The 27,932-nt window shown below is 37.9% G+C and overlaps 1 protein-coding gene and 7 non-coding genes across 15 annotated transcripts; all 8 read right to left on the bottom strand.

Annotated features, from left to right (window-relative positions):
* Positions 1-7: 7 nt before the first annotated feature.
* On the bottom strand, positions 8-27,793 carry LOC128018832 (oxysterol-binding protein-related protein 9). Of its 8 annotated transcripts, none has more exons than XM_052604638.1 (34): positions 27,635-27,793; positions 26,176-26,226; positions 24,751-24,829; positions 18,604-18,677; positions 14,923-15,018; positions 14,781-14,828; positions 14,520-14,549; positions 14,377-14,427; positions 13,798-13,836; positions 11,785-11,878; positions 11,489-11,593; positions 9,798-9,957; positions 9,343-9,449; positions 8,864-8,982; positions 8,697-8,782; positions 8,152-8,326; positions 7,961-8,045; positions 7,037-7,147; positions 6,887-6,950; positions 6,632-6,772; positions 6,336-6,414; positions 6,163-6,254; positions 5,390-5,525; positions 2,727-4,983; positions 2,221-2,255; positions 2,004-2,037; positions 1,776-1,804; positions 1,533-1,584; positions 1,311-1,341; positions 1,050-1,129; positions 830-866; positions 596-672; positions 354-401; positions 8-169 (listed from the first exon to the last, which is right to left on the bottom strand). In XM_052604638.1, exons 1-24 carry the CDS (start codon positions 27,743-27,745, stop codon positions 4,909-4,911), a joined length of 2,208 nt encoding a protein of 735 aa, XP_052460598.1. In that variant the 5' UTR covers positions 27,746-27,793; the 3' UTR covers positions 8-169; positions 354-401; positions 596-672; positions 830-866; positions 1,050-1,129; positions 1,311-1,341; positions 1,533-1,584; positions 1,776-1,804; positions 2,004-2,037; positions 2,221-2,255; positions 2,727-4,908. The 8 variants fall into 8 exon arrangements, with proteins under 8 accessions (XP_052460598.1, XP_052460597.1, XP_052460600.1 ...); XM_052604637.1 differs by having other exon boundaries at positions 596-654; XM_052604640.1 differs by having other exon boundaries at positions 1,050-1,126.
* LOC128019213 (small nucleolar RNA SNORD47) lies at positions 240-311 on the bottom strand. Its single transcript, XR_008185110.1, has one exon. It is a non-coding gene; the product is annotated as a small nucleolar RNA SNORD47 (small nucleolar RNA).
* Positions 495-553, bottom strand: LOC128019217 (small nucleolar RNA SNORD78). Its single transcript, XR_008185114.1, has one exon. It is a non-coding gene; the product is annotated as a small nucleolar RNA SNORD78 (small nucleolar RNA).
* Positions 1,190-1,274, bottom strand: LOC128019215 (small nucleolar RNA snR60/Z15/Z230/Z193/J17). Its single transcript, XR_008185112.1, has one exon. It is a non-coding gene; the product is annotated as a small nucleolar RNA snR60/Z15/Z230/Z193/J17 (small nucleolar RNA).
* Positions 1,407-1,491, bottom strand: LOC128019216 (small nucleolar RNA snR60/Z15/Z230/Z193/J17). Its single transcript, XR_008185113.1, has one exon. It is a non-coding gene; the product is annotated as a small nucleolar RNA snR60/Z15/Z230/Z193/J17 (small nucleolar RNA).
* Positions 1,649-1,729, bottom strand: LOC128019212 (small nucleolar RNA SNORD79). Its single transcript, XR_008185109.1, has one exon. It is a non-coding gene; the product is annotated as a small nucleolar RNA SNORD79 (small nucleolar RNA).
* On the bottom strand, positions 2,109-2,178 carry LOC128019218 (small nucleolar RNA SNORD75). Its single transcript, XR_008185115.1, has one exon. It is a non-coding gene; the product is annotated as a small nucleolar RNA SNORD75 (small nucleolar RNA).
* Positions 2,333-2,413, bottom strand: LOC128019214 (small nucleolar RNA SNORD74). The gene has a single exon (XR_008185111.1). It is a non-coding gene; the product is annotated as a small nucleolar RNA SNORD74 (small nucleolar RNA).
* Positions 27,794-27,932: the final 139 nt, after the last annotated feature.

Raw genomic sequence — 27,932 nt, 5'->3', positions numbered from 1 at the left:
ACAGACCTTTGATTTTGTAACTTTATTGAAATTACGCTTTACAAACTTGGTTGTAACAAATGTAGAGGAGCGTCACTTAATTGCCTCAGAGACAAGGGACTTCAAAATCAGAAAACAAGAACCGAAGCTCTGGACCACCATTCAGAAGAGTCAGATGCAGGCAACACGGCTGCAAGGAAACAGACCGACTTTAGAAGAGCACAGGTGCAAATATCAGGGTTAAAGTAAATGTCAAAGTCAACCTCAGAAATATGGAACGGTAAATGATATAATCAGCATATTCATTTGGCAGAATCATGTCATCACAGGTTGGAAAAACAACAAAAACGACAAGATCAAAAAAAGAATTATACCTTATACCATATGGGTTTCCAGAGCCATCCTGGATAATCTTGTGCTCCCTGAAAGGAAAAAAAAAAAAAAAAAAAAAAAAAATAGGCCTGCCATTGGTTAGTTGATCATAATAAACACATTGCCCAAAGTCAGGACCTGGGTTTCAGTCAAAGCTTGTCCACATTGTGTGTTCAGGTCAGACATTTGCAAAGCATCACAAAACCAAACCATGAAAATGCCAAACATCTGGAAAGAAACCAACCTTTACAAGCACATGCTGCATTCATATTTGCACACCACGAATAGCAGTCGCCACCACACCTGTCAATGAGCACATGCCTGTTAGAACAGAAAACATCCACGAGAACCAGGATTGTAAAGTGTGACCAGATCAGCCAGAGCTAATATCCTTCCTTCACAAAAAAGTCAGTGGATATACGATTCATCACAAATGGTTAGAGCTACAGATTTAATACAAAAGGAATAAAATACTTACGGTGCCTGCCATCAGCACATCATGCTGGTCATCAGTCCTAAGAGACACAAAAAGGACCATTAAAAACCTCACAATCCTGCTTTTAAGGGAGTAAAATGCACCATTATGTGGTCTTCAGTCAGAATGTTTTAACATGTCCTCAAGTAGATCAGAGACCTGATTCGAACTCATCAGTTTGAGACCACTTGGATACCATTCACAATTCAAGTTAAACACTTACTCTGAAGAACATTCAGACAGCTGCTGATCTCTTCACAGCAAGAATTAGGAGTAAACCCTTGCACCCCTGTAGAACTCCTGCTGCAAAGAGAAAACTGTGTAAGATAAAGTAACAACACCAGTACAGAAGTAAGAGCACCAGTGATGCATCAGCTAGGAGCGAAAGACAATGCTTTGTGTTCTTCATGGATTTTCTGCTGAACTATGCGGTCATCATTTGCATCATAGCTTCAATATAACAATTTCAAAGTATCAAACTCACCAGATATGCGTTCACCCCTGCAGAACTCATGCTGCAAAGAGAAACCAGTGTAAGAAAGCAACTACAAAAGACATGGATCAAAACTCTAGATCACCAGTGATACATCAGCTAGGAGCGAAAGACAATGCTGTGTGTTCTTCATGGATTTTCTGCTGAACTATGCGGTCATCATTTGCGTCACAGAAATTACAGGTTTTAAAAAGAAAATGAATCCAAAAATACCTTGCTCAGCTGATGGTATCTTCATATCTCTTGTTCCAGGAACGAAAACAACCTGTAATAATGAAGCCCTGTTAGTACAGAATAAAGAAAAAAAGGAGGATAACGTCTTAAACTAGCACTGTTTCAGTACACGGATGTCTTTCAGTCTAGTTCAGAGAGATTCCCATTGTTTTATAAAACAATCATCATAAACAGTGAATGACTGCAGCCTAGGAGTCACTTTAGAAAACACTTTAAGCTTACCTTTCAAATTAACTTCGCTGCACATGTTCCTAGGAATAAAAAAAAATAATAAAAAAGGGGGGGCAAAAATGTTAACGAGCACGTGCACACACACTACCCTTATGAAATTCAAACAGTGCATCAGATAATGTATCTTGGTGGTTGCAGTCTCGTCAGTGTAAACTCAAGAGTAGCAAATATGATCATCATACACACTTATACGCCTTAAAAGTACAACAAAATGTATACCTTTGACCCCATTTTCCAGAGTCACACCACATTTCTGCAAAAAGAAAATATGATATATAAATTTAAATTTGAAACAATATTATAAACAACTAATACCTTACTTAATGCTTCAGTGTAAACGTTTTCAGAAACCACTCCTGTCCACTACTCTTATACATTTTATTCATCATAAGCAAGTCAACCACCAAGAATAGATTTGTTAAAAAGGTTTACATACCAGTTGTCTCACGCGTGCAGTCAATCCTCCGGATACTAGGGAGGGAGAGTGAAAGGGAGAAACTCAATGGCTTTGAAAAGAAACATTTAACAGAAGACTGCACGCAGAACAATTATGCACATCAGAGATGTTGGTACTCATCATATATTCTCAGATGTCCCTACCAACATCATGTATCATCATGTGAACATGAGGGAATGATTCGCAACAACAACCACGTGGACCAATTGTGAAGGAAACTTTAATTGGTTTAGTCAAACTAATATTGAAATATTTCGCTTGAAACTTTGGAGCATATTTTAAGCAAATAATTAAGTTAAGTTAAACATTTTACGGCTCGAGGCCTGTAACGTAACACGTGGACCGCACTGCGAATTAGCGACGCCTTTTTTTAAAAACAAATTAATAAAACACAACTTCTTACGGTACACAACAAATATCTACATTACACAACAACTCCCAACATAACATTGAAGACAACTGCGATTAAAGAAACAATGAATTACCGAGTGAGTCCCTGAAGCGCCGCGGAAGAATGAGACCGGATGAACGCCAAGCTTTTCTTTATATACAGTTTCAGCGCAATGGTTTCTGGGAAATTGCTCAGCTTATATTAGTACACTGAAATGACACCAGGTGGCGCTTAAGTGATACATGAATATGCTTCAATGCTGAAAGAAACATAAATATTTAATAAATTAAATTGTCCAGTAATGCCAGTGAGATGAGTGCGGAAAATTGCTTATTCACGTGCCGTTTAATGCATGTAGTAAAGTCATAGAAAGTAGTTTCTAATCACACTTTTTTTTCCAGCAAAATGAAATACTTTCAATAACGGAATAAGAATTAAGATTTTTGTAAAGGCCGCATTCACACACAAAATTCTAGCCGATGAGATTTTAGCAATGCATAAAAAGTGATTTATAACAAGTCTGTTTGTGTGCAAAACAAGTTTCCATAAGCACTTATATATTGAGAACATTCACGTTTTGCACTCATTATGTCTGTACATAATTATCTCTTAGCTTTGAAAGGTTATAGTAAACAAGACTTATTATATATTAAGTTATTGTGAAATATTGTGTACTTTTTATACATGGCTTGTGAGGTTCCCACACATCTGACCAAAGAATTCCCACAATTTACATGATTTTCACAGTCATTCTTTTATGAATAAGAATTTGTAAACACTAATTTATAGTCACAAAAAAAAAAAGCAGAATATATCTAGATAAAGAATACATTAACTATGACTTTAGATGTTTATTAATTCCCATTACTTTGGAAATCAAAATGAAACAAATCCCTGAAGTACAAATGAAGTGAACCGCTACAGCATCATTCAACTCTGGACGTCTGGAAGAAGAAATTCATTCAACCTTCTCACACAAATTGGTCTCACTGAGATTTAATATTATTCTTTGATACATGGAAATCTGGTACAATCAATCGTTGCCAGGCAAAGAAAAAGTTTTTTGGGATTGCTTCTGGAAAGCAACTCTAGGTGAAAGTGAAATTTACTGTATAAGGCCTCCATTTCACTACAGAATATGGAGAGCAAGTGGCTTTTTAAAGCTGTAGCAGTAATAATGTTTTGCTCAATTTGATTTTGCGTGATATTGTTACACAATGCATAGATGTCATTCCAGGAGTCCATACATCCACAGACGGTTACTTTTACCTTCAAGAAGAGAATCACATCTTTCCGATGCATGACTATGAAACGTATATATTTATTTGGATTAAAATGTTACATTTCACAGAGAGATTGCAGGGCAATTTGTGATAATGTTGCTTGACCACAGCAAGAATAGATTTGTCAAATCGTTTTATTGTGCACGTTTACGATTTCCTACTGGACAGTCCAACTTTGTACTATCCTGATAAGTTATGTGGACACTCAGACAGCTATCATAAAAAAAAGAGAGCATATCAAATCACCCCGCCTAAACAAAAAACATAATTGGAATGGAACACAACCATGGCAAAGTTTCTTAAATTTCAGCCCCGTCTTGTAAATAGTAAATTTTGCTCATTGTTGATTTTGGGGCATGAAACCGCATCGTCTTAAAAGACTCATGGTGATGGAGTGGAACATAAAGGGAATGGTTGCCGTCATGTATGTATATTCAAAGTTACTATTGCCCTAGAGAAAGAAGATAAAAGGAAAACAAAAATATATATAAATAAACAGCTGTAGCTAGCAGTATGTGAACCAAGTTCTCATTTTGTTTACTTTGTGGTTCCAACGTTAAGGCTTTTCGAACATTAAGATACAGCCTTCAATCCTCAGTCCACTACATCCCTGAGATCCAGAACGCTGTAGTTTTCAGAGTTTGTTCGATAAAAACACCTCAACCCTTTAGGAGTGGGAGAGAGAGAGACACGTCCACTGGGATCGTTCTTTGCCGCTTGTTTGATTTGCGATGCTAAAGGGCTTCTGATCACGTGTTCTGTGCGTGTTTTTTCTTCCTCAAAGATGTAATAGAGAGCTGGAAGTGTTGAACTAGTGAGCAGGGAGGTCTTTTCCATTTGTATAGAGTAAGTGGGTTTTCTTCTTGTCATTCTTTCAAACATCGAAAATGCAAAGCTGTAAGGGTTCATTCGTTAGTCATTCCAAGGCTGAATAAGAAAAGTGGCTTGCGAGAGAGTTCTGTTTTCTAGACTCTGTGGTTTTCGGAGACGGCCTCAGTGTCGTTGCGATGCTATTCGCTTCAGGAGAGGCTTGTCGTAGACCCAGCATTCACCATCCTCATGAAACAGCTGCAGGGAAACAAAGGCAAAGTGAATCGAGATGCTCGGTCAAAGGTGTTTTAGATTCAATTAATGCATGTTCTAATATCTCCAAGGAACATTTCAGCAAAACAGCTCCTGCTAAAAACAAGACTGTAATGTACAGGACGGTCTGACTGCTAAATTAAACACGAGTTGGTTGGTTTGGGAAAAAGCTGACGAATGTTTGGAGAAAATGAATTTGTAAACCGTCAGGCACTGTTGGGCTCTTTAAACATCCGGCTATGTGCATCATGGGTAACATTCAGAGGAAGAACATGCTGCTTTATAAGCAACAGGAACTAATTAAGGACTATTTATCAGCGTCATATTTCAGTCTCATTATATCTCACGGCACATTTCCCCTCCACATGTGCGTGTACTTAAGCACACTCACTCTCGTCTCCCATTGCATGTCCTGCTCCTTCCTTTCTCTGGCCTCCGCCCTCTGTTTCTCCTCCAGACTGTGTTTGGCTTCCGTCGCAGCATCAATGTCCCTCAGTTTCAGGTTCGTAGTCACGTCCTTCCACAAACTGACAGCCAGACAGAGAAATAACAGCAGTCTGCATCAGATCATCTCACAAAGGTACCCAAGCAGAAAACAAAATAAAAAAACATCACTTCAGCAGGTCCCCAAGAGAAAATAAAATAACCAAGCATTTCGAAGACCAGCAAATAAGCCAGCTGCAAACAAAACTGAACTGGGAATTAAATGCTTACTGTGTGTTCCAAAAGTCCACTAGTCAAAATGCTTGTATTTTGCATTCTCCCATTGCACATTATATTATCAGCATCCTGATAATCCTAAAACTGTTATAAACTTTGTTTATACCCAGATTTAATGGAAATTTCAACTGCAGATTTTCAATGTGGACTTTGCAAATCACTTTAAAAAGCCTCCCAGACGGAGTAGGAAAATAAGACTCATTTGGTAATACAAATTAGATTTCAGAATCTGAGGGATTAATCTTAATTCATAACACACACAAAATTCGAATGGGTTTTTAAGGCTGGTTTCCCATGACTTGTCAAGGAGGCTTTTTAAAAAAAAAAAAAAAGAGTTTGAATCTGCACTGGAGCTTGAGAGAAAATAGATTCACATTATGGAAAACCTTTATGAAGGAAACAACATTTAGAAAACAGGGAGAGAGAAAACTCGAACCTACACACCTTCTGGATTCATACTCCAACTGGTCCTCCAATTTCCGCACCTTCTTCTTAACAATGCCGGTTTTCTTTGTATCAATAAATAGTGCATTTTCCTGAGAGGAAAAAGAAATATGTTACTTCAATTTTATTCTTGAATGTACTGTCTTTTCTTGTTTTCTAGTGATCAAACTTACTCCCGTAGCCCATTTCGCATACATCACACCATTCCACTCTCCCTCTATGGAGCAAAATGACTTCTTATCATTGGGAGCACTAAAAAGGACAATATTATGAGGATTTTATTACATACTCTCATGTCACAGTAATCTTAATGCACTTGCATATAAATTTATTAGCATGAATTTACTGTAATAATGAAAGAAAACTCACCTCATGGATTAAAGAAGTGACATTTATTCACTTATTCAAAATCTTTTGACTCAAGTGCTACTTTAAAAGCGAATTTATGGACAGTGTCACTTTGACTTACAATATCTCAGCAGTTATCCGGTGCTTCTTTCCTCCATAGAACGGTTTGGTGTGGAAAACTATATTGGCACTGTAGCCAGATTTGGAACAGGAAATATTGCACTCTCCACCCAGCTCAACCCATGGAACCGTGAGGATTGACCTGTTGGAGCACAGTGGGATGGATGAGACGCTCCGCCCACTTCCCCCTCTAGAAATCTAAAAATCTAAAACACATCAGTGTGATAAAGCGATGATGAAATAGAACGATGCTTACCTCCCGTAGCCATTAGGAAATGTAAGAATATAGTGCTCATCATATTCAAGACAAGACACACAACCTGCAGTGGAGAGGAGAGGACAATTAATTAAGCACAGCTACAGCACTAATGTGTATTTATCACCATTTAACAATGTCCTCGACTACCTTGACCAATATTATGGACACCAATAGACATTCCAAGGAACTTCGATTTGGTCCAGATGTGGGCGTTGAACTGGATTTTTTTCCTGAAACACTCAGCGTAAAACGCAGATACTGCAAAAGGACAAAGGTGATAGAAAACTGTCAATTTACCCAAAGATCACAACAGATGAATGCATTAATATTATCAAAGAGTTTCATAAATAAAATCACTAATTAAACATTATCTCTAGTCAGAGGTGAAGACCACTACTAAGATACAAGCCGACCAACATTACTTTCTCAGATAGTAGCTTTGGTTTGACATATACACTTAGCTAAAGTTACATTACAGTAAACAAGTGGGTTAGGCTCACCCTATTTAGGTCGGTCAAACAACATCAAGTTGACGTAAATAAAAATTCCCTTTTAGCCCTTACAGTTTAAGTACTAAAGATCCACTAAAGATCCAGTTGGTGTGCCCTATGCTCCATCTCAACAACATTTTCTTAAGTACTTAAGACCAAAATAAACATTGCCCAAATGGAGACAGGACCTAACAATTGGAATGTGCACTGATCAAGTCCTAGACGTGGAAAGTTACACGTTTTGGGTTAGATGGTAATTTGCATGAAAGACACAGGGAAATGGCACACCCTCTACAGTAAACACATATTTCTAAACTCTTAGGATCTGTATTACCTTTGAGTCTACTTATAGTAAGATTGAGACCATTATACCAGTCGCCCGGAGAAAATTCAAATGATGCTAAAACTGACTGTGAATATTATATTATGTTATTGACCATTCTGAGGGAGCGGACTGAAAGAAAGGATGGCTGAGAGGAAGGAAAGTGGATGAAAAGGATAGGTGAGAAAGGGCTTTGAGGTCCTTCAAGTCTTACACTTGTAAAGTGGATCTATTTTCTTCTGTTATTTGAGTACTTACTAGGAGGGTGGTGAGAAACCTGCTCTGCCACAAATGACACACTGTTTTTGCTACACCACGGCAATGGCCCATCTGATACAGACTCCTAGAAAGACGGACAGTGAGTGACGGAGAAGAAAAATGGTAATAAAGTCTGTTATAGTAGATACTGCAAACTTTGGCTTTTTTTAGACCTTCGAACCCACACTCACAGAAGAAGCAGGATCCTCAGATTCAGGCAGGTCCCAGTGACAGAAGAACACCTCACCCAGAATGGGGTTGTAGGGCTTCTTGGCCACAGATCCTTTCCGGCCAGCGTGAAAGGCTGAGAGGTACCACTTTACCACCTGCACCATGCGGTCCCTTGGATCCTGCTGCTCCGCAATACTGCAAAATGTGCCAATCAAAAGTTAATTAAAATGCACTGTTTGAACAAATCAATTTAGAATTAATCCCACTTTTTTTTTTTTGAGAGCAAAGTTATTCTAGTAGAGCATGTTAGATTTTTCCTCAGCTCATTTGGTTGCAAAGCTGTGTGAGATATAAAATAAAATAGCAATGTAATATTCTGTCAAAAGTTAACTACTAGAACAGTACATTGGAAACAGCTCAGCTGCTGACTGGCTACTCAGAAATTTAGCTTTACTACTCCGAAATTCATCAGTTATTACAGTGCTGCCGTTATCAGACTTAAGTATGATAAGTCCATATGGTCGAACAGCTGCGTGATCTATAGATAAGACAGAACGAGTGTTACCTTACGAACAAATCCGGGTGTGCAAAGAAATCTGCATACATTTCCAACAACGACCTCCGCTCTAAGATAAATGTCGGCAAGACAACCTGAAAATGACAAAGATGGACTGAAAGGTAGAAATTACAGAGAGATGGGAATGTGAGACAGAGAAGGCGGTTTGTGTTTACCTTGGTGAGATCCATGCCCAGGCGCACTTGAGACAGCAGATGCATGATGACACTTTTGTGTTCTTCCACAGATTCACCCTCGCCATCATCATCTTTCTCATCGTGACTGTCAAACTGATCTGAAAAAACACACCGCAGTTACAGTTGTTAAATTGTAATAATATTTCACAGTATTAATGTATTTACTGTATTAAGTAAATAAATGCAACTTAGATGAACATTAGAGACTTCTTAAAAACACTGATTTTTTTTTTTATTATTCTTATTTAAATAATATTAAAACAAATGTATTATTATTATTATTATTATTCATCTTAATTATACTATACATATTGTGAGTTTTTTCAAGGTGCTCTAGTTAAGTGTTAAAAGGGTGTTAAAATTTAAATATATATAAAAAAACAAATAAAAATAAATTTGCTTCAATGCATTTTGGGGAACTTAAGCGTGAGGGACGTGCATGTGTGTGTGTTGTGTACCTGCATCAGTGGTGCCATTCGACATGGAGGAGTTGATTGATTCGTTGGTGTCTGGCCGTTTTAGGGCTGTGCTATCGTCACTGTTCACAGCAGCGGATCTCTTCGGACTGCAGATACACAAGAATATCACGTCAGCTTATTCCAGAATAAATTATGTGGCAATGTAAGCTAGCGTTTGTTTGTGTAAGTGAGTCCATGCACATGTACCGTTTTAATTAGGTCGACTGTGTGTCTTTTTGTTTGCAGTAAATAGTGGGTGGGAGTGTGTTTATCTCTAAGCAGTACAGTTTTTACATAATATAGTGTTACTTAAAGTGCATGTGGGCAGGTGCTACTATAATTTACTTGTGCAGCAGTACTTCAGTGAGTTTTAATTATACAGATGTTTTTGTGTGTGCATGTGTACGTTACTTACACTATTTCATGTTTCGTTGTGGTGTGTGTGTTTAACTCACTCTATGCAGTGTTTTGGTGAGGTGCTGCTCTGATAAAACTCATCAGCGTCGTAGAACTCATCTTCACTGCTGGAATAGGAGAAGTCAGGGACAGTGTGGGGTGGTACGGTCATGTGACTGGGCGAAGTCACGCTGCTGCTGGGAGCTGAAGGACCACTCCCTAAAACCACAGGACGAAAATTAAACTAATAAATGTGAGAATAAATGTAAGTGTGCAGAGGAAATACGACTTAACCACAGTCATTTAAGCAATACCATGGCCGGCAATCAGTGTAATTCAGATATGGGTTGAGGTTTTGTGCTTTTGCATAAGATGGTGGCATGTGGGTTTCAAATAAATAGCATGGCCGATTAGCTCATCTACATGCTTAGTAATACACTACATCCATAGCTTATTTCACAAGCAAAAGCTCTAGTTTTAAAAACTGCAAATATGCCAGACACCTTGTACAAATCACATTCACAGTCCTCAACACACACAGACACAAAGTGTATTTCAGAATAATCGTTAGACCAACAAAGCAACAGAATTTAAAAGCTGATTATTTAATATTTACCCCTGACATCACTCTTCACTGGTTCATTTCAATTATGACACCAACACATGAGGTCATATTTTACATATTAACATTAGTATTATTGAAATTGATTGTAATTATTTCATACATTTTAACTTATGTAATAAAATAAAAAACATTTTTTAGAGTAATTGAGGATATTAACATAATATAAAAAATATGTAAAAAATGCTAGCATTTTAGCATTACATAATGCTAAAATACAAGCATTTTATTAATTTTATTCATATTAATGAAAAATGTAATTAAAATGTAATAAAATAAAAAGCCTGCTTTATTAGCATTATTTTATCATTTTCATTTTTTATTAGAGTAACTATAAAACATCTTTGATTTACTATTTATGCACTGTTATATGTAATATATATAATAAACTATATTGATATCAAATAATTATTTTATATATTTTAATTTAAAATGTAATGGAAAAGGACATGTTTTATTTTATTTTATTTTTATTATTAGAGTAATCGAGGACATTAACATCTATAAAAACATATTTCAAAATGCTAGTAATTATTACACAATTTTGAAATGTAGTACAGGAAGGTAGCAACACAACAGAAAATGGCTAGCAAGACAAAGCATGCATATTATTGTGATGCTGTCAGCCTAATAAACGAAATGTTTGGTTGTGTTGATAAGACAAAGACACAAGCACTTTCAACATGAATATAAATAGAAACCCTGATTCACAGTCTGCACTTTTGAGTTCTTAACTGTGTTTTATGCATAGTTTTTCCTGCATTGCTGTCCAGAGTGCTAACGATCGGCTGTGTTCTTGCTGAGCTCAGCTCTCCCTGAACTCTCAGAGCCCCTGTATCCAGCACTAATGACAGTCAGGGGAGAACAGGCCGACTGCGTAGAGAACAGCTCTGGCTGCATCCCCACTGCAGAGGAACACTACGGGAATACTGTTTCTGCTCACGTTGAAGGAGTAGTAAGATTAGCTTCAACCTAAATACCATGTTTTCTTCCAAAAACTATTCAGCTTCATTCTAAGATTAAGTTAAGTCTAATAGTAATTTGTTGATCTGAATATAAGCTTCTGCCTATATATAATAAATATAAACACATAACATACACACGCTATATGTGATTGTTGGTTCGTACCTGTGCTGTTGGGAGTGGGGGTCTGAAGGCTACCCATCACCGTGACAACGGGGCCCACGGGTAATGAAGAAGGCCTCTGTTCGGTTTTACACACCTGAGATCCATCTATGGATGAACACACACCCTTCATATGCCATCGGCCCTTATAAATGCCCACAAAATTTGCATACCAAATCTAATCTCCGAGGTTTCAAATCAATAGAATACAGCTTCCAAGAAACCTTTAATATATATATATATATATATATATATACACACCACAATATTAAGAAATGAAATTGAGAAAGACAGCTCACCTGTGGGTAGAGTGGTCTGTGTTGGCATGGCACTAACTACAGATGTGTTGAGAGGGGCAGGCTGGAATACCCCATCCACTGGGTTTATGGTGCTCTGCAGAGAACAACAGACACGATGAAAAAACACAGCTCTCACAGGAAAAAACATTATTAATACACCCTCTCATAGGAGTTTTCAGTTTCATTGCCCAAGCCAGCTATCACAGAAATCCTCAGGGGAAACAAGGACTTGTGATATTCAGTTACTAGAACTGTGTAAAGGGATAGCTCACCCAAATGTGACAATTCTGGCATCATTTACTTACCCTAATATTGTTCTAAATCTAAATGACCTTTTTTTCTTCTATTGAAAACAAATGATGGACGCCCTTAAGAAGTATGATAAACTTTCATTTCAGAGTGGCCAGGACACCTTCACAGAAGAAATGCTGATTTTGAACAAAAAGAGTGACCTTAAACTATCCCTTTAAGGTGCTGAAAAGATTTAAATATCCATTTGTAAGTGATAAATTCAGACATGCACAATTAATTAATTGAAAAAAATCTCCAGTTGACTCTTCAATGCTCTGATTTCCTTCATGAAACAGTAAAATATTGCTATTTATTGTTAAAGACATCATGATATTAACATCATTTACACTACACTTTACTTCAAAAGTCTGTGGTCAGTAAGACTAGTACTTTTTCAGTAAGGCTGCATAAAATGAATGTCGTATGTCAATAAGATGTCATATTATGCAAGTTACATGCATTACCATTTCATGTCGTCTTGAACCATTTTATGAGTCCACGTTCTTTCCACACAGAAATAGTCAGTGATGTTTTGATAATCAAGAGAAAGATCTGAAGTAAATCCGATTCAGTGCTTTATAATACACTGTGTCTAAATGAGCCACCTCACAGCTATGGCCCGTGTCTGTCACACTGACTCTTCACATGCAATAATCACTATGAATTAATCCCTGCCTTATGGTAACTAAACACCGAGCATCTGTCAGTTGGCACAGACTCAGACACAAGGCTATTAAGCCTTACACCCACGTACATCCCAAAATCCTGTATATCATACACTAAATAGTCAAGGCAGAATGATAAATCTCTATCCAGCAGTGAAACACTGATGTCACAGGGAACAGCGGGGAGGTAACTTTACCTGAAAACACACAAGGGGAAAAGAAGGCATGCAGGGGAGTGAGTGAAATGAGTTTGGAGGGGCTTTTCTGCAAAAGGAATTTTAAAATTGATTGTTGTTCTGAATAATCTCTTTCGCTGTACCACAACAGAGGCTGCTGCTCTTAATCAAAATCCAATTGGAGCCATTACAGCCCTGCAGTGAACACATAAACACTAGAATGAGATTAGACACTCAGGTAATCACAGATTCAGAAGGAATAAACTCAAGATTCCAAAAACAGAACATTTGGTTGAAGTCCTTAAATACTGTCTGAATTTTCAAAGTTTCGTGTTCTAAAATATAATTTGCTGCTGTAATGTGCATAAATCATTATGCAAAGATTTTAGATTTTCAACTCAAACTAAACCAGTCTGCGAGGAGCATTAAACGTAGTTGGTGATTATGTCACTTCAGCACCAGCCTTGTTTGTTATTGACCCAATGGGAGCCTCTGGGTAGGTCGTAATAGATCCGTATTCATTTGTCCTACATGGTTCAACAGCATGTGTGTCAACGGAAAAAAAAGATTATTCTGCGTGCCTTATGTTTGCAGAGTTTAAGCAGTTAGGTTCAATCATGATGGAAAGAAGTATTGAGGTTTAAATTTGTTGCAAATCATGACCACAGGAAAGGACAGGTCCAGAGTTACCCGACAGGAAGTTTAAGAAAGAATGAAAGCAGAAAAAAAGACAGAGATGTAGATGTGGTGGGCAGAGCCCGCCGATCAGGGCACATGCACATCTCAGTTTTAAAAACGTGATTTTTTCAGTGGAAGAGAGAACGGTAGCACTGTTTGATTTACAGTAGACTACTTCATTGCTAAGGAGTGTCAAAACTTACTATCAGTCCGTTTGCGTGTTGCTGTTCGTTACTTTGATCCTTCAAATTTTGAAAAAGAAAACACAATTTGAGAAATAAGGCAACTCCACAGTTGGGAGAAAGCCACAAAAGATGCAAATGGTCTTTGCTTTAATTTGAAGCAATAACAATGGTCACTCAAGGTATTTTAACCTCCTGAATCTCTCAGGCTATGTTCACACAGTCAGTGTTTGGGATTGTCAACTGTATTAACTAACAGGTCCCTGTTCATAATAAACTTAAAGAAGTCAAATAATACACTGTAATGAATGTGATACAATCAAGGTCAAATATTTAGCTCAATAACTATACTTAGCAATGTAAAACAAGCCTGACAATCATATTCTGCTGCTGTGTGAACATGGCCTTAGTGTAGAAGAATCACCTCTCCAAACCATTAATATGGTACCTTCTGGAATGTTCATAAGCCAGACAAAATAAACATTAACAGGGTTAAGGAAAATTACAGGTTGGGTTGCACAAGACACATAAATATTAACACAATAGGCAGACAAAACAAAGTTGCAAAAACATTCTCCGCTTAAGATACAAGCGTCTTACCTTGGCAATCTGTAGAAGTACGATACAGTGTTTGATGGACTCTACCATACTCTAAAAAATAAAAACAAGAAATGAAAATGAATTCCACAACCAATTTTGAAATCCAAAATCCATTAAGAGGGTCAAGGTGCAGATGCCCTTACACAAGTTGTGTCCTTCAGGTTCTCGATTTTCTGTGAATAAGACAATAAAAAACAAGAAAGGGACCGTTTCATTTAGATTTGTGAAATGTCCTTGAATTAAAAAACAAAGATGCACCTTTATAAAACCAAAAAAAAAAAAAGCAGAAACGAAAGCCTGAGATCAAATGACAGTCTCATGAGTTTCATCCCCTAAAATAGGCTTAAAGTGACTCTGCTAGACGATGCATCTCTAATGACACAAATAAAATGATCATGTCTTACTCTGCGCGACTCATCTTCCTTGCAGTCTTTAATCTTTTCATCGAAGAGCTAGATGATGCAACAAGAGAAGGAATTAGACAGCAATGTATGTAAAATGTAAAATGCAAGGTACTTCTGGGTCTTTTGATAAAAAAAGCCTTACTTTTAACTGGTCGATCAAAATCTGCAAATACGCATCAGCTTCAGCTAGCTTCTTGTCGAAGTCTTGAACGCTGGGAACGAATCCTGTCTCTGCCTCCTGCAAGTGAAAGTGAGAGGGAACAGTTTCAGTCCTTCTCCAGTGTATAAAAGCTTCCATGGTGTCCTAAGTTCAGTCACGTTCTGCTTTCGAGAGGAACCGAGCAGAACTGCTCCCTGCGTCTTCACATTGCGCTCTAACAGCTTTAACTGAATTACACAATTATACAACAGGCATAAACAGAGATCAGACCATAAGAAGGACAGATACTTAACTGAACTGAACTGCAGAATAAAGGCTACAGGCTGTGATAGTTTATTAATGGTTAGTGATACTAGAAATCTAGAAAGCAGAACTAAAAAACAAACTAAAAAGTCATCCAATGCACATCAAATACCGCACAAATACTGTAAGTTTTAAGGACATGAGGTCAGCTGATCATTAGAATATTTCTGATCCTTTCTATGTAACTGATCCAAGCAATTCAAGGTTGAAAAAAAAAGAAAAAAAAAAAATACCCAGGTTTTTTAAGATGACCAATAGACTTGTCATGAATGATATGCATACCTGAACATTAATGTTTATTACGACAAAATTAACCAAGATTTTTCATGGAATTATTTCAATTTTACTTAACCAAGCAACAGAACTGTCAGTTTTAAAACGGAAGTGCATTTTGAAATAAAATTACATTAAATAAAAATGAGTTTCCTTTTCCTTTAAGGATATCACAGATCAACAAATAACTACTTTTTAAAGCACATGCTTCATGCTATGACATTTCTCCTATGAGGTGTGAAATCCTTTCTAAACTCATAACAAACAAGTTCTGAGAAATAAACAAGTGAATTCAGACTAAACCCTTCAAATCGCTTCCTTGTAACTACAAAAACAGTTTTAAATATTATTAGTGTAACACGGAAGAAATCTGGCAAACTTATTAGAAAGGCAAACCAGAATTACTTCTTCTATCAGTAGCATAACCACAACCTTAAGCTATCCGAGAACTCTTCAGTTAAACTGTCAGACTAGACTAAAGCTAATAGCAGCTAGCCTAGGTGGCTTTGGAGTGAAGTTTTGATAGCACAGGCAATGTTGGCACAACTTGGCAGTAACCTACACAAGAGAGGTATTCCCTGGTCTGGGGGTCACTGTCGTGAGATTTGGGTCTTGCCGGCCTTCATGAAAGACCTAACAATGGAGATTGGCCAAACTGAATTGCATGGGAAAATGCACAACAGCCTTGGGCAGCTAACTTCAGGTCAAAACGGTAAACATTTAAAAAATAGGTCAAAGTCTCCAGGAGCAGAGCAAATCCGCTCAGGAATCAAAGGTTAAGTGGAATATCAGTATGCATGTGATTCACCGAGTTGACTGCAAACACATGTATGTAAATGCACAATAAAAGGTTATTTGTACTTCTGTGATGTATGAGGTAAAGGAAGGCTTTTATAAACCACATCCCTAAACAATGAAAGCAGGATTTATTAACAGCTGGAATGAAAGCCTGAAACATTGTGACAACAAATAACACAATTTGCAAAGGTACTTCACATTTTAAGCATTGCAACAAGAGCCATTGTATCAGACAGATGGTCAGTTTTATCATTCAGGTCAACTATGGTCATGCCGGAGCAACAATATTATTATACGGAGTCAGTATTGGAATTTTTCAGCATTTATTTTTTTTTATATATAAAAGAGAATATTACAAACAGTAATGTAAGTCTTTTTCATTATTTTGTGGAACAAAAAAAGCACATAAATAACCTCAGAGGGTAATATGTTATTATTTTGGGTCAGTGTAGCTGATTTCAGCAAATTAAATATGTGTAACAATAATTTTGAGCGCGACAATTTGCACTTTTATTAATGAACCTAAATGATTAAGCCACACAATCTCAAGAAATTAATCACAGGAAAACTTGTATTTCCGACCACGAACATTAATACATTAATACATTAATAATAATAATAATAATAATAATAATAATAATAAGGAAACAATTTCCGGTTAAGGGAAAAACAAATGTGGGATTTAACTACTATGTTAATATATCTGGCATAGGCTTTTACTGACATGCATAATCCCTGGGAACTGATCCACAATTCTCTATTAATTATGCTTGGTCATATCCTATAGGCACCATAAACATCTCACCTCCCAGCCCTGAAATCTACTGTTTTAGCATGAACAAATTGCCAAAATGCCTCTTAACAAGCATTTGCAACCCAAAGAGAGCATTACAGTTATTTTATCCTGTGCCTGGCTGAGGAAAGCCATGGCATGCTGAGAGTAACATGGTAGCGGTTAACACAATCCTGAACATACAGACGGTCCAGACAGGAAGCTGATCCCATTCTTTCAGTCTGACTCATAGCAGAAAATCTGAACATCCAACACAACTGCAGAGAATATTTAATTGTGTGAATAAACTAAGCCATCTGGGGTGTATAGGCTATTGTAGTGTCTTTTTACACAACAGTGAGACATTTGAATAAGCAAACACACAAGTCTGACTTAAACTCATGTGCTCATGATGTTGCTGAGATTGCAAATCTCAAGTTAGTAGAAAAGTAACTACGCACGTATGACCCATGCCCTCTCGATTTGCACACGCAAATGCTTCCCTGCCTTCGTGAACATATACACCCACCCCAACCTCTCCACACTCTCACACACATACACAACACGAGTAACATTTAACGCATCAGTAAATTTCAACAAAGATACTCACTCGGTTCTTGCCACTGCAGGACATGCCTCCACAAATCTGACCACACTCATAGAAACACTTTCAGTATCAGTTGAAACACCCTTTCCTGTAAGTTCCTCCTCTAAAGGAGGGGCGAATAAGGTGAACAAATACCTATCAACTTTCCGGCTGATTCAGAGATGTTCTATAAAACACTCTTGATCAGGAACAGTATACTTCCTCAAAAGAAAAAAAAGAAGTAGTAGCATAAGCTCTACAGACTGTAGAAAACACAATACTGTGCTGTGATTGGACCTGCCATCTGCTGCACAGGAGGGGCTGGCTGACTAAGCAAAGCTGTGATTGGCTGCTGCCTGCTGGAGATCATGTGACCGGATAGCTGCACACATTCCGCATGTAGGTACACGCAGCTGCCAGTCAGCAGGTTTACAAAATTAAAAAATAACAGCGGACTAAAGGTACTGAAGGAGCATAGATATTTGAGAGGATAGGATGAGGGAAAGAATACAGAGGGAGAGGGAAAAAAAAACAAGCATGAAAAATTCATAAATTATTTACAAGATGGAAAAAAACTAACTAAAGCTGCATGATGCATCTCAGCCTGTCCTCGTTTCCTCTATTGGCACGGAGCAGGTGGGCATGTATAACGCATTCAATACACTCAGAGCTCCTCTTCAGGCCTTTATTTTGTTGTAGTTTTCAGATCATTAGAAAAGCAAATCTTTTCACAAAATCTAATTAAAAACACATTATGCTAATGGGAGGACACTTTTTTTATTAAATATTTTACTCATTTACATTTTTTATTGCAATAAAGAAATAACAACAACAGTAATAATAACAACAACTTTTATTATTATTTATTTTATAAAAGTAAAAAATCTTCACCTCTCCGAGACCATTCATGTGGCCTTGAAGTGGCTCTTACCTGCTGAAGGGTGTGCCGAAGAATCGTCCCTTCTAAGGCATGAATCCACTTCTCCCGCTCGTCTGCGTCACGGGCTGAGGGGGGAACATCCAAAAACACATCCATTAGTAATAAGCAGACGGACAACACACAGCATGTGAAATGGAGAGTGGAGAATGACCCTGCCGTGGAACTGTGAAGGTGACAGCGGTAACTACAGCTCTGTTGTCGCGTTTCACGAAGACAAAACAGGGTTGTGGTTTAAGTTTAACAGGAACACACAAATGAAAGCCTCTGCCCTTGTGTAAATACGACTGGTAAATAACGCTTTGTGGCTGAGCTTCTTAAAGAAAAGAAAGATGGCATTTCAGAGAAGCCAAGATCTGGCTAAAAACACAGCCTCTGCATTTCAAAAGGTCTATAAATCAAGCATAAAACTTTACAGCCTACAGCATAAAATACAAGTAGGAGATTCTAACAGTCAGGGCAACAAACTGATGTACCATTAAAGGGAAAGTTGACCTGAAATAAAATTCTGTATTCGTTTACCCACCCTCATGATTCAATTAATTCCACTGAACTTTCTCATTGATGTTTACACACAATCAAACATGATACACATGCAAGATTCATGAGCTTCAGTGAAGGAGACGGTTTTCAGTAAATAATGACTTCAATTTGGTCTGTTTTTCAAACAAAGCTATCATGTGACATCAGAAGACTTAAAATATAGAGCAATAGCTGTACGGACCACTTTTATGGGGCTTTTTGGAGATCTAGAGCCACTGTTCACCATCCACTTTCACTGTACGTAAAAGAGCAGTGTGAACCTTCCGCAAAACATATCTTTTGGTGCTCCACAGAAGTTCATTAAGCATCACATGACATAAGGTAAATAGTCAGTTTAAAAAGTACTTCATGTAGGCCTGAGAAGGCACCTTAAAGCATATAGACAGATAATATATTAGCCTAAAGTCTCACTCTCTCACTAACAGCCATTTGTCATTCATTTTAACCAATCCCTCAGGGAACAGATGAGAAACAGCACTCCAAACGTAACATATAGCTTCGATGGATGAAGGTTCAAAGCTCAGAAAAAAATCTAAAAGCTTTTAAAAGCACAAAGAAGATCTGACACATACAATCACAACTGACACAGATCCATTGAATCGGTTAATAATCTATACAACCTGAACCAGAAATATCTACAATACAAATGGTTTAACGTCCTCAAAAAAAAAAAAAAACTTTTACCTGCTTATAAAATACAGCACAGTTAGTGTTTGCACAGGACCACCAAAGCCATCCTATGTCAATGGAACATGCTTGAAATCAAAGTCCCAGATCCGTGTGAGACTTACCGTCCAAAACAAACACAGCACCTCCCTGCGCTACTGACACATCAGAGCAGAGATCACATGATGCATGATGCTAGGCTACCTCCACTCGCTAGCCAATGAGATGACACTAGGTGAGATAGTCAAATTGATTACAAAACACTGCAGTTGTCCGTTATTTGGCAGTGAGGACATGCTAACACTGACCTAAAGACTACAGCAACAGCAAAACCTTGAGTAGAATAGGAAATAAAAAAAATCATTATTATTAAAAGCAATAAATTATACATTTACAATATATTTTTAATAATACAAATTAAATTATAAACAATGCAGTGCAAATATCATCAAAGAAACTGAGACTTAAACTGCTGTTTACTTGAATTGAATGTTCTTTGAGCAAATGCATGAGAGCTAACTTATTTCATTACCTATTTTGCACAATGTAATTCAGTGTTTAGTTGCTCCCCTCCCCATCTCTACCCTATATACGGAGAGAAAGGTGGAGTGTGTCACTGGAGAGCAATAGCGGACTTCAGTCTGGAATGAGGGCACCTTAAGCAATGTGCCCTTCTAATGACACCCCAGCAGTATGCAAGAGAAAGAGAGAAACTCAAAAAAACGGTCTAATCATTTACACAAATCCTTTTAAACATAGTGAACGTTAAATACATTTCTGCTACACAAGCAGCTGTTAAACAGCAGGATGTTTTCACCAGACTTGCCACTAAGTTACTACAAGATGTTAAAGAATAGTGAAGCGTAACAGTCGGAGGAGGCAAAAGAATGTGTGTGTGTTTGTGTGTGTGTGTGTGTGTGTGTGTGTCTGTGTGGCAATGATGAGAAAAAAAAATCTGGCTGACACAAATAAATTATTTACACTACCATTCAAAAGTTTGGGGTCAGTAAGACTTTAAGGAAGTTTATTTTTGAAAGAAGTTTATTATGCTCAACAAGGCATTTATTTATTTGACCAGAAATAAAGTAAAAACATGAATATCGGGAAATATTTTTCCAATTTAAAATTAATCCAGTCTACAATGAAGCATGATCCTTCAGAAATCATTTTATGCTGATTTGGTGCTCATTTCTTATTACTGCATTATTAATGTTTAAAACAATGCTGCTGCTTATTATTTTTAAAGAAATGAAAAGAAAGTTTAGAAAGAACCGCATTTATTCAAATCGGAAACCTTTTGAAACGATGTAAAAGCCTTTACTGTAATTCTTGATCAATTTAATGCATCTTGGCAGAATAATAGCAAAAACAAAAATGCTACTGACCCAAACCTTTTAGAAGCTAGATATCTATTTTTAATTACAAACAATAATAATAACAATAAAAAACAACACTAAAACTTAAATTATTACAATGTACACAGTATGAAAAAATGGACACTAAAATTAATAGACTTGCTTTTAACACTACTGTTAAATCTAGTATTTCAATTATTAACTTAAAGTGACTATTAGATTATGGAAATGGTCATCTAAATGTAAAAATAGGGGAAATATACAGATTTCTTTAGCATCATTGGTGTGTGTCCATCTGTCCGGAAAACATAGTGAGCTTCCTTATATCTATAGTTTGAAAAGGCCTTTGTATTGGGAGAGAGCTTTAAAAGGCTGCTTAGCTCAGCAGGTTTTGGAAGAGAGCACATGTGTGTGTGTGTGCTCTCCTGCAGTCTCTACTAAATCACTGCAGCTTCCATGTGACTCCCTGCGTCTTTCCACTGCCAGCTCCATCCTGCGGAAACATGAGAGTTTGATGACAGAAAGGAAAACACACACCAGTAGCTCATTCTTCCTCATTGCAACTGTTCCACTTCTTTTCTCTCTCGCTGTCATTTCTTTCCCCTCTAGAGCATGAATGCAAATGTTTAACCATTGTCAGTAGGAGCTCAGTGTCTGACAATGAAAGCTTTTATCTGCTTTTTTGCAGTCAAGTGTCTGAGAGGAAGTCAGGTAGAGGCTTTTAGAATATAAAGGGGCTTTCAGGCCACACTGATATTGGGCCACAGAAGAGTATGATAAATTATGGATGGTCCTCTAAATAGCAAGTACAGTTCCTCTGAGCCGTCTCTGTGGCTGACATTGTGCGAACCTCTCCATATATACCCGTCTTGACCGGTCAAACTCACCTGAGTGGGGAGGTTAACTTTATTCTTACATTCACCGCTATGAAAGTTTAAGCTCACATGGCTTTTACTGTCCTGCGAATGTTCATTACACCATATTTAGATTAAGCAGGTGCATTTCTAGAGCAAGGTTTTGTTCTTACTACCCTGTAACATCTTAGCAGCATGTTGTTTGGTTTTAGCTCCGTGGGCAGCCTGCTCTAATCCTGATGATGTTTCATGTTGAAACAAGAAAAACAAAAGCAGAGTTTTGCTTAAGTTTAACCTGAACACATCTCACTTTACAAATCACTCCACCCTGCACTCACCACAAACACTGCACAAATCAGAACAACCTTTTAGCATTGCAAAGCCAAACTTCAATAGAACAACATGCAAAACAAATGGTAATCGGTTTCAAGAAAAGCAAAGCCATTTGCAAAAGGCTGTAGAGACCTCAATAGGAAGCAGTAGAAAATCAGACAAGTCCAGCATCTTTAATATCTGTCGTTTATAATAATCAATAAAATAATAATAATCAAGAAATTTGATTACAGACTACCATTCAAATGTTTTAGAATGAAGCTTCTTATGTTCACTTAGTGTGTGTTAATTTGATCAAAAATACAGTAAAGTACTGTACAGTACAGTACTGTGAAATATTTAAAATAAAAATGTTCAATTTTATTTGAATATACCTTAAAATGTAATTAATTCCTGCGACGGCATAGATTAATTATTCCAGTCTTTAGTGCCATACGGTCCTTCTAAAATCATTCTGATATGCCGAATTGGTGTTCAAGAAACATTTCTTATTCTATGAAAACAGTATTTTTGTAGAAACCAAGTTGCATAATTTTTTAGGACTCCTTGATGAATAGAAAAGTTCAAAAGAACAGCATTTACTTTAAATAAAGTATTTTGTAACATTATACATGTCTTTACTGTCACTTTTGATCAAATTAATGTGTCACTGGTGAATAAAAGCATTAATTTCTTTCTTTCTTTCTTAAAAAAAAACAAAAAAAACAATCTGACCCCAAAATGCACTGTAATGGAGAACCTCTGACACCACTTAAAACACTGAATAAATAGGAATAGGATATTCCCTTTCAATTAATGTAATCTTCAGATTAAGCAGTTATCAAAATAGCTTTTAGCTTTAGCCCACCATACCATAAGCTTCATGAACAGACTGTGTGCATGCCATCTGAAACTATTACGGACAACAACAACAACAACATTCAAATCTTCATTTGCTCATGTGTTCAACGAGATCTTTACTCAAGAATATACCATTCTGAGCCCAATGTGGCACCTTGTAAATCTAAAAATAACCAAGATACAAGCTAATTGTGCTGTGATTCCGGTCGACTGATATCAGGAGGCACAAAACCAATTCTGCTGTGGGGTAAATGGCTCTTGCTGCTGCAATGGAGATATGAGAACTGATAGGATGAGTCCCTGAGGATCTCAAGAGGGTTTAAAAGATCGTTGAAACTAAAGCCTGAGCTCCACACTTACACTCACTGAAATACACACATGCAAACGCACAACAGGAAATCTGGCATGTCAGGTTGGGTTTTTTTGGATTGGCATTCCACAGCACAACTGACATACAATGCCAAAGCAGGTCGGTAATTAATTTTACTGAAATTTAATAAAGAGAGTGAGAATAACCTTCATAATGAAAGCTTATCGCAGGATGGAAAGAGCCTAAAACGATCACTGATAAATAAAAAAGCTACAATCTTCACATACTCAACATAGTGCCGCCAAGTGCGTATTTTCAAACCTGTAACTCTCTGAGAACTAATAAAACGCTTAAAAGTTAACGCAACCAGCCAACTCCAGGTGTAAATGAAAAACAAAGCATGTTTGAAATTAATCATTAATGCAAACCCCAATGATAAATGGTCCCGGCAGAAGATGCAATCAGATGAGTCCCAGCTGAGCGTGACCTTACCCTTCTTACAGTAAAGCCACAGCATACAGTGTCGGAACATAGCAGTGGGTGAGGGCATGGAGAGAGTGAACGCACCCCCGGCAGAGCGGATGCCGGGGGAGGTGAAGGAAGACAGATGAGCCAGTGAGAAAAGGTGGAGGCTAGAGGCTAAAAACCTGGAGCTCAGCAGCCAGCAGCTTTGAGTAACACTGCGGTGAGACTGTCTGTTCTACTCGAAGAGTTCTTCTAGCTCCAAGGAAATTCCTAGTAGATATTCAACACGGATCCGAGAGTCTCTGATCTCAATTCATAAAACTACAAAATCTGCAGATCGTCCCGTCAATGGTCACAAGAGATAAGCCGGACAAATGCACCAGGCCTAATGCATGTACGGATTGTGCGCATGCAACTGACGCGAGTGGGTCGTGTTTGCATCAGAATTCTGGTTACTGATGTCATAATCCTCTTTAAAATCAAAATGAGAAAGAGCATGTGGGGGAGAATGAGTAAGCAAGAGCAAAAATAATCAGAGTGGAAAGAGGAGAGGAGGGATGAGCAGTATGGAAAGAGAGAGAGAGAGAGAGAGAGAGAGAGAGAGAGAGAGAGAGGGAGTGTGCAAGACAGACAGGGCACATGTGAGCAGCCGGCTGATGGCCGCACTATAAACACCGGTTAAAAGCGACACAACAGGAGGTACCAATGAACAGAAGATGAAAGAGGAGATGGACGAGACAAAAGCCATAGAAGAACAAGAGAATGGAGACCTCACCCTGAAAATGGAAAGTCTTCTGGTCCACGGTAATGGTGAAAGTGCTGTCGTCCTCGTCATCGATTCCAATCACAGCTCCCTGCAAAAAAGGAACGCAGCGAAAGCCATTCAGACTGAGGGACACGTCATTCGCTCCCTCTCTTTCTATCAGTTCCTCTGCTCCACTCCCTCACGCACATGAGAAGAGAGAGAGAGAGAAAGAGAAGGAAAGGGGTGGGAGAGAATGGGTGGAGTAAGAGAAAGAGAGGGGAACAAGGAAAAGGAAGAAAAGGGAAAAAGGGGAAGGAGATGGAAATTGAAAAGGGAGGACAGAGAGAAAGAGTGAGGGAAAATCGGTGCATTAAGTAAATACAACTGGACCAGACGACCTGATGTACTACTAAACCAGACTATCATTCACAAATCTAAAAGCCTTTGTAACATTATAAAACATTAAACAGAACAGTTTGAAAACATGCCATGGTTTTGAGTAAGAAAATGCCGAAAATAAAGGAAAAAATCTATTTTTTTTTTTATTTTAAATACAGACATGCCAGGCAGTGTATTTACTGGTTTCCGACAGGAAGACAGCAATAACTGCTCAGATCAGACCACAGGCCTTGAAAAAAATAAGCCAACGCCCTGTGCATTTTTAACGTCCGTCTTAGATTTAAGTTAACTGCTCAATCTCAGGCACTTTGGAGAACCAATTTCTTATTTATTACATCACTGATTTAAGCTATGCAATACGTTCACATTAAATAAGATACACAAAACTCTTTAACTAACACTTAAATTTGCAATTTAACTACAAGCTGTTTTCAGAAAAAAAATGTGTCTATCTTCATCCTTTTGGCATCTCAAGCTGTTATCTACAACTAAAATACTCATAATACCACGCAGCCTTAGATTTAACACATTAATTCTACTCTGTAGCTATATTAGAATAATTCTTCCCTGCATTAAATTGACATATTTCATAACTGTCCTCTGCATATTATACTGAAGAGTGCGCCATCTACTGGTGAAGAGTTTTTAACAGCATTGTTTTACATTGAAGAGGCATACTAAGAGCTTTTAAAGAATCGATACAACAGCTTGAGGATGACTTTTGATTGTTTTAGCATCATTGTATACTAAACGTGGTCCTAACAGAAATGTTTTACTAAATGTGATGTAGAAAAACTTCAGGGACACCTAAAGGAAGACCTTAAACGCCATACTAGATGCAATCAACCTCAAACAACAATACAGCATAAAAACAAGTCAGATCATTTTTTGAAATTCTACATTCATATCCTAATGGCAGATTCTTAACAGCAGCTAGGGTTCAATTATCATTACTAAACAAGAATAAATGGCAGAATGAGGACAAGCACAGACAGTTAATCATCGAAATAAAATAAAAAAGTAAGTCCTGCTTTGGCAATAAAGACAGCTTCTTACCCGAAGTCGCACACAGCCTCTTCTAGAGCCACGCATCATCTTGTCCTTGGACTGAAGAAGGAGACTGAGTGTTAAAGGAGCATTTGGATAAATGACCAACAAAAGGATGGAATGCATTCAAGTCTCGCTTCGCTGAAGATTTAAGAAGTTCTCAAACTGTTGGCTCTGTGATCACACATGTAACAATTTGGATTTTGCATCATACAGTAGAAAATAGACAGGGCTTTTAACATTACTATTTGCCTTTTAATATAAATTATAACTACTCTGGGAAGACACAAGGTTTAGAAGTGTGTTTATGGGAACGTTTGACCCTTCTTCTAGAAGAACATTTGTGAGGTTAGCTCATAGGCTCACAGTCTCCACTCTTGTTCATCCCAAAGCTGTTCTGTGGCGGCGTGCTTTACACCACTGCATCCAATGCTTTGCATTGCACTTGGTGATGTAAGGCTTGGATGCAACTGCTCGGCCATGAAAGCCCATTCCATGAAGCTCTCTATGCACTGTTCTTGAGCTAATCTGAAGGCCACACAAAGTTTGGAGGTCTGTAGCTACCGACTCTGCAGAAAGCTGGCGACTTCTGCGCCTCAGCACACGCTGACCTCACTCTGATTTGATGAGGCCTACCACTTTGTGGCTGAGTTGCTGTTGTTTCCAACTGCTTCCACTTTGTTATAACACCACTAACAGTGGACTGTGGAATATTTAGTAGTGAGGAAACCTTTGATAGGTGTGGCAATGTAACACAGCACCACACTTGAATTCAGGGAGCTCCTGAGAGCGACCCATAGCTTATTTGTTAAACGCTTTCTGTTTAATATCCCTGTTTGACAGTTGAGTTTCAGTTGTTGGATCATGATTACATGCAGTATTAGCGTGACAGTAAACCAAGAAAATCAGAGTGAATAGTTAATTTTTACCTATTTAATGCCAATAAACAATTACTGACCAAAAGAAATGATATAGCCTATATGTAGATATTAACAAACCTGACAGCTCTAGCTGTGGATGATTGACTGACAGCAACTGCAGCTCTTATCTTAGCTATTTATCTTGTGTTTGGACATTATAGAGCTTTCCGGGTGAAGACTGAAAGCTATAAATGTGTGTTAAGACATTATATATCCTGCAGCTAACGCATCCAAAACAGCGGTCACATGTGGACGCCTCCACCCTTTAATTTTTGCAAACTATACTACTGTAAGCATTTTTCCAAGGGAGGTGGCCTTCCCGCTGACAACACGTCGAGTCTAGCTGCTCATTGGCTAACGGCTTTCCCGGCAAAGGCCGGACTGGCTGAAGTCACGGTCACTCAAGATAACCCCCGCCCCAACCAGATTTCCCAACTCCTGACAGGCCTACGAGTGCTCGTTTGCTTCCCAACATTAAACGTTAATGGAACGGGTCCCTAAGCGATCAACCATCTCTCATATCTTGTAGCCATGAAAGAAAAACTTACAGTGTAGTATGACAGCAGCCCGGCGTTATAGTCCAGTACGAACCAGCGGTACTGCCACCCCTTCATGACGTTAGTCCATTTGCTCAGCGGCCCTTCCATGATGGACGCCATTTTTACACTTTGCCTTAGTGCTCGCGGGGAGGAGCGCGCGGCGAGAAAAACCATGCGTCTGACGTCACATGCTGAACTGTGCCTTACTTTATAAAATTAGAAGGATGACTTCTGGAAGCAATAACTTAAATAATACATAGATTTTGTAGAAATGTTTGTCTACAAATAACATAATGTTTTACATGAT

This window comes from Carassius gibelio, chromosome A8, assembly GCF_023724105.1.
Source record: "Carassius gibelio isolate Cgi1373 ecotype wild population from Czech Republic chromosome A8, carGib1.2-hapl.c, whole genome shotgun sequence".
In the NCBI taxonomy this organism is placed as follows: domain Eukaryota; kingdom Metazoa; phylum Chordata; class Actinopteri; order Cypriniformes; family Cyprinidae; genus Carassius; species Carassius gibelio.
Note: the sequence above shows the minus strand (reverse complement) of the source record. Positions and strands in the feature narration are given on the sequence as shown.

What these genes read in the sequence shown, in the direction of transcription:
- LOC128018832 (XM_052604638.1), bottom strand. Translation starts at nt 27,745, where the DNA reads ATGGCGTCCATCATGGAAGGGCCGCTGAGCAAATGGACTAACGTCATG. An exon ending in GAGGCTGTGTGCGACTTCGG is followed by an intron (nt 24,830 to 26,175) that starts GTAAGAAGCTGT and finishes CCTTTTTTGCAG; the next exon opens with GGAGCTGTGATTGGAATCGA. An exon ending in GAAGACTTTCCATTTTCAGG is followed by an intron (nt 18,678 to 24,750) that starts GTGAGGTCTCCA and finishes TTCCCCCCTCAG; the next exon opens with CCCGTGACGCAGACGAGCGG.